Genomic DNA, 6,522 nt, shown 5'->3' on the forward strand with positions numbered 1-6,522 from the left:
TGCAGATTCAACGTCAAATGAATGAACACCAATCAAGTACTTATTTTTGTTTCACTTCACTCCACTACATTTCAAAGACAAATATTGTACTTTTGACCTCACTATGAAGGGAAACATTACATTAGGAATTAACCACTTTAAGTAAGACCTGGAACTGTGTCATTTTTAGATTTGAGCTAAAAAGCATTATGTTATACTTTGGGCTATTCAAAAATAGCAGATATACAAGCTCATAGCGCGGCACCGAGTGCCGCACTACGAGCTTGTAGATCTGCTATTTTTGAAAATTCGTGAAAATGTGTGCAACCTTCTGAATATATATATTTTTAAAGCGAACATAGATTTACTCAAGTGCTGTACTTAAGTACAGTTTTGAGGTATTTTTTACTTTACTGGAATACTTTACTTTTACTCCACTACAATTATTTGAAAACCTTAGTTAATAATCAAAATATTTTGATTTCAATTTTGAATCCCAGACTTTTACTTGCAATAGAGTATTTCTAAGTTGTGGCATTAATACTTTTACTTAAGTAGAACATGTGAGTACTTCTTCCAACACTGTTAAACAAAGGTCCTTCTGTTGTGTGTGGTCTCCCGGCCACACACAAGTTCAAAGCAAGGGCCCAGCATTGGCCTTTGAAATTGAGTCCATATAGGAAGTGAGTTCAAGTGACAGTTCATATGAATGGCCTGTAGTTTTGCTGTTTTACCCCTGCTGGTGTCAGAAAGAATTTCTCTCAATGCAAGTGGATGGGTTTTTGCCGAACTTTAGACCTGATTTTATTACCTTAATGCACATTGTCATAAATACTATATGCTTCCAGTTCTAAAGTCTAGTTTAAAGTCTTCCTTCAAACAAAGCACATGATGTGCGTTTTGGTAAATTATGGTCCCATTTATTTAAAAATTGACGATAAAGTAGGATATGCTCTGAGGGGCGAGATGATTTGATTGACAAGCTACAAAACCAATAGCAGTCATTCCCCGCCCCCGCTCTTGATTGACAAACTACCAAAACAATATTGATCTGGTTGCGTTGCGCAGGATATGGCGCGATATAGAAAGATGGTGGATTTAAATTCTTGAACAATCGGCTTCATCTACGGTCTGTAGAAACCAATGGTGTCGCTTTGTCCATTCTTTTTTAGTCTATGGTTCAAAGTCACGGCTGTGGCCGTGACTGCTGCTACAAAACTAAAAACTGCCAAAAGATGAGTAAACAATATAACTAAAACATTAGAGAACAGTTAAAGGAGAAATTAAAGACACTAGAATAGAAAGGAAGTATTGATGATTCAGTTATCTCATGATTCAGGTTTCAGTCCGATCTGAGGCCTCTTTCAGAGACATAGTTCAGAACAGTGGGTTTGAGCACATCCAGTTTGTTGCTGGTGCTGGACAGATCAAAAGAATAAGTCTTCGCACAACAGCATTGCTCCTAAGATTTTAGCTTACTTTAAAACACAGAAAACGTGACATGGTACTGTAAATTCCGGCCACAGTTGGCCTTCAACACCAGAGAGCAATGCTGTTGTGCCAACACTGTCTCACTCCCCAAAATGCATATTGTGACTCCTTGGGACGGACATCCCAAGCAGTAAAACGATGACTGGAAGGGGGTACCGTTCCCCCTTCCAGTCCGTTTCTCACCGTCTGGAATTAAAAATGTACTTGAGTAAAAGTACAAAAGTATTGGTATCAAAATGTACTTAAAGTGCCAAAAGTGAAAGTACTAAAATGTTTGAAAATAGCAGATCTACAAGCTCACAACGCTTCGCGATGCGTTGTGAGTTTGTAGATCGGCTATTTTCAAATAGCCTATGTATTAAGTAGGGCTAACGTGGTTAATGTATGTTTTATCATGTAATCATTCATATCTGCGAAGTAACTAGTAACAAAAGTTTTCAAATAATTGTAGTGGAGTAAAAGTACTATATTTGCCTCTGAGATTAAAAGTAAAAGTATAGACAATTAGAAATACTCCAGTAAAGTAAAAGTACTTCAAAATTGTACTTAAGTACTGTACATAAGTAAATGTACTTAGTTACTTTACATCACTGGTGCGGACTTTTACTTTCTTGAACTCTATCGGAGACGTGCCATAAAAAATAACTATTAGATGGTCACACCTCCACCTTCTGCGTGCACATTGGACACGTCATCTTCATGGTCAGCCAGGGGTCCACACACATACTGTGGTGGGCATGAGAACATGCCAGGACCCTGAGCTGGTCTCCTTCCTCGTACCCTTCGAGACAGATTGCGCAGACATCATACGTGTCCCCCGTCTTATAGCTGTGGATAGGGACTTTCTTTAGCAGGGCTTTGCTTTTTCGGACCCGGCGGAAACGCCGGACAAACCTAATCGTGGCCAAAACAATAAATATTAAGAGATATGTAACAAGGAGGCTAATCATGGCCAAGATAACGATACGTAAAAATAAGAAGATATTTCTTATTGTGGCTTTGAGGATAGAGACATAGTCATTATTATCTCTGTTGAGGACAACATGCCCCCCCTTGTCTTGAGTGTAGTTCTTTTTCAGAGAGTTGGCAGTATCCTCACTCACAAACACAGCTGGGATGTGTAGCATTAGCTTGCTGAGGATATCCACATTACTAATAAACACAGGATCGATCAGCTTCCATATACTAACACGCCAGCTGTGACTCATACTGATAAGGTCATTGGAGTCAACGTTGTGAACAATGGCCGTCTCATAGCCGGCATTCTGAGCATTAAGGACCTGGGTGTCAAATTCACAGTCAGAGGTCTTCTTGATGAGGACGACAAAGCCATTGGAGGGGGCTCGGCCTATGGTACTACAGGCATCCTCTGGTCGTGCAACAATCAAGACCTTCAGTACATCATCATTGGGAGGAAGATCTGCGCCAAAAAGCGCTGGAAGCATCTTAAAGTTTTCTGTTTTGTTGTGGAATGATGAGTGAGCAGTGATGTCTGCTTCTACTGGCAGCAGGTTTAGAAAGGCAAAGAGCACGACAGTAAAGATGACAATCTTTCTGACAGACAGCATGATTACGAAGACTTATTCCATGTAAGCACATGGGAGACTGTTACAATGAAACTTGTGAGCACACGGCTCACACAGTTATATCCCCAAACTCTCCCAAGTTGGTGCCTCACATGCTTCAAGCTGATTGGACAGAACATGTTGATACTCCTGACAGGGAAGTCATGCCATTATTATACCCTGTCTTGTTATGGTGTGACACAGAGTACCATCCTTGAGCTGGGTGTGTTTTTCACCTCATCACTTGATTGTGGATCTCACACTAGCCGAGACATCAAACATCGGTGGTGAATAGAAAGCCGTTTGTGTGACGATGCGTGTCAGGTGAGGACTCAGAGGCAGAACAAGGCAGGCAGGCAGGCCAAGTCCAATATTTATTAAACACACAACAGGCTTACATCAGGTGGAGAGATAAACAGCAGGACACACACAGTAACATCAACTTGGATCTGGCAGAGTGTGAGCAGAATGAGTCCAGTATAATAGGCCACAGGCTGATTACGGAAGTGGCCACAGGGGAGCAGTTGTCAGGGAGCTGCTGATATGTTAGTGGAGACAGGTGTATAACAGGTAATGAGGTGAGATTGCAATGTGGGAGTGGCTGGAGTAGAAAGACAGAAAGCAGACAGAGAGAGAGAGAGAGAGAGAGAGAGAGAGAGAGAGAGAGAGAGAGAGAGAGAGAGAGATCGTAGCAGTTTGTTGACTCAGAGACCAACGTAGGGCTTGTTTTCTGTGCAGGAACTTAAAATGGACAGATCCTTCAGCATTGATTTGCCAGTTTTAATTGAACTCTGGGAGTGTACACATGGCAGCTCTTTCTTTTCGGCATCAACCATGCCAGATGTTGTCCGCCATCGCTGCGTTGTACCTTCTATGCCTAGACCTACACTTGGCTCAAAGCCAAAAAACATTTGGTGACCTGTTGGCAAGGGCTGCTGATAGGATAGCTCCGGTTGGACAAGATCTATGGGCACTCCATCCCAGCTGGGAAGCCAACACTGTCTCACTTGCCCAAAATGCATATTGTGACTTCTTGGGACGGACATCCGAAGAATTCAAACGGTGACTAGAAGGGGTTACCCTTCCAGCCAAATTTCCGGGCACTTCCACATTCCAGGAATGCGGAAGTGCAGTTCTCAAGCCGAAGACGTAAAAGGGTCCTCCAAAAAACTGTTAAAACGACAGAGGCGCGCCGTCTCAAGCGGACTTGAGCCACGTGAGGCACTGCCGAGCGAGCCTTAAGGCAAGCAAGTCCGATTGAGCCGACTCAGTGCTGTTTGAGTTATGTCCCGATAGGGACAGAATCGTATATCCTCGTCCCCCTAGTCAACATGTGCCATATTTGCCCCCCCCTTCCAGTCAACGTTTGACTTCTTGGGATGTCTGCCCCAAGAAGGGGTCACACGCTTGGTTTTTGGACAGAGCGGTTGGGCGGCTTCCAAGCTATACCAGGGATGAAATGTAGGGGACAGACACACTTCACGCTTCCTTAAATCTTTAAAAATATGAAGAAAAAAAAAGTAGTACACAAAAAAAGGGATTATCCACAAACAGGGGTTACACCTCCTCCACCTCCACCGTCTGCGTGCACATGGGACACGTCATCTTCATGGTCAGCCAGGGGTCCACACACATACTGTGGTGGGCATGAGAACATGGCAGGACCCTGAGCTGGTCCCCGTCCTCGTACCCTTCGAGACAGATGGAGCACACGTCGATGTACGACGCATGGTCCCCGTTCTTGTACCTGTGGAGGGGGACTTTCTTCAGCAGGGCCCTGCTTCTTCTGGCCCGGACAAATGTAAGCATACATTTACACATCCAGGTTAACATGAATACAACGGAGAGGATATCTATGAGATAGGCGAAGGCGAAAGCTAAGAAGAGGCCAGTTTTTATGGTCTCTTTGAGGATACAGGAATAGTCATCAATGGCTCTGGCAAGGACAACCTGTCCTCCTTTGTCATGAGTGTAGTTGTCTTTCAGGGAGTTGGCAGTGTCCTCACTCACAAACACAGCTGGGATGCGTATTGTTAGCCTTGTGAGGACATCCCCAATATTATTACTACCTATAAACACAGGTTGTATCATCCTCCACATCATAAAACTCCAGCTGTGACTCATTCTGATCAGTTCATTGGAGTCCACGTTATGCACAATGGCTGCCTCATAGCCGGCATTCTGAGCATTAAGGACCTGGGTGTCAAAGTCACAGTCAGAGGACTTCTTGATGAGGACGATGACGCCACTGGAGGGGGCTCGGCCTATGGTACTACAGGCATCCTCTTCTGGTCGTGCAACAATCACGACCTTCAGTGCATCATCGCTGAACGGAAGATCCGCGCCGAAAAGTGCAGGAAGATGGTCAAAGTGTTGCACTTTGCAGCCGGATGAAGCAGTGATGTCCGCTTCTACGGGCAGCAGGATGAGAAAGGCCAAGAGCCCGACAGTAAAGGTGGTGATCTTTGTGGAAGACAGCATGGTTTTGAATTGTATTTCGTGCGGACGTCCGCTAGACTGTTACAATGAATCATACGGGAGCACGGCTCAAACATTAGAGTATGTTGATGACGTCACAGTTTCTATGATGATGACATCAACATGATGTCTAAACTGCTCCAGGAACGGCTGGCCTCACAATACAATAATTGTCTCAGAGATTGTGTGTATTTATAGAAAGATTGCTTTACTGAGAATAAATAAAATAAAAATAAATACAAAATAAATAAAATAAATAAAATAAATAAAATAAATAAAATAAATAAAATAAATAAAATAAATAAAATAAATAAAATAAATAAAATAAATACAGTTAATCTTATGGAGCTTTGTCATACAGACAATGCACCAAAAATAGCCAATCATAGCGATAAGCGATTTAATTGTGTGTTTGGCATTGCACATTGGAACCTATGAATAAAAACATAATTTCTGTTTGCCTTTTAGGCTCCATAATAAAACATTGCAGACCTGCGGCAGATATGACAAATAACTGAAATAAAGAAATTACTGACATATTTATACATTTTCAAAATAGTAGAAATAGCAGGGGGGGGGGGGGGGGGATAAATATTGAACCAATAAAGACCTTGTGACTAAATAATAACTACATTGGATCCATTGGAACACAGGTTCTTTATTTTTTTCCCGAAAAGTTACGGTTTTGGACGTACGCGGTTTCCATTTGTTGATGACCCCCCCTGGCCCTGGAACCCTCTCAAGGACCCCTGAGGTACATCACAGTCAGAGTATGCACCGTATGGATTGGATTGAATTGAATCTACACACAACGTCTAAATGTAATGGTTCAGTCTAGCCTAGGATATCTTCGATACAAAAAGTACCGTCCAGTGAGAGTCGGAGGCGGGGGTGGGTCTAACGACAAGCCAATCAGCGAATATCTGCTAAAACAAGCTGTGCGATGACGTCAGATGTAGGCGGATCCGCGGCATGGATCTCTCGTGATTGGTTTAGGGAAATTCGAATC

The 6,522-nt window shown here is 42.9% G+C and overlaps 2 protein-coding genes across 2 annotated transcripts; both read right to left on the bottom strand.

The window, feature by feature from the left end:
• Positions 1-2,126: 2,126 nt before the first annotated feature.
• On the bottom strand, positions 2,127-3,038 carry LOC311042590 (E3 ubiquitin-protein ligase RNF13-like; the record flags this gene model as incomplete). The annotated part of the gene is made up of 1 exon (XM_084053403.1): positions 2,127-3,038. One exon carries the CDS (start codon positions 3,036-3,038, stop codon positions 2,127-2,129), a length of 912 nt encoding a protein of 303 aa, XP_083909529.1.
• Positions 3,039-4,592: 1,554 nt separating this feature from the next.
• Positions 4,593-5,516, bottom strand: LOC311042598 (E3 ubiquitin-protein ligase RNF13-like; the record flags this gene model as incomplete). Its single annotated transcript, XM_084053415.1, has 1 exon — positions 4,593-5,516. One exon carries the CDS (start codon positions 5,514-5,516, stop codon positions 4,593-4,595), a length of 924 nt encoding a protein of 307 aa, XP_083909541.1.
• Between the last annotated feature and the right edge of the window lie 1,006 nt (positions 5,517-6,522).

Source organism: Gymnoscopelus microlampas (assembly GCF_963454915.1).
Source record: "Gymnoscopelus microlampas genome assembly, chromosome: 1".
Lineage (NCBI taxonomy): Eukaryota > Metazoa > Chordata > Actinopteri > Myctophiformes > Myctophidae > Gymnoscopelus > Gymnoscopelus microlampas.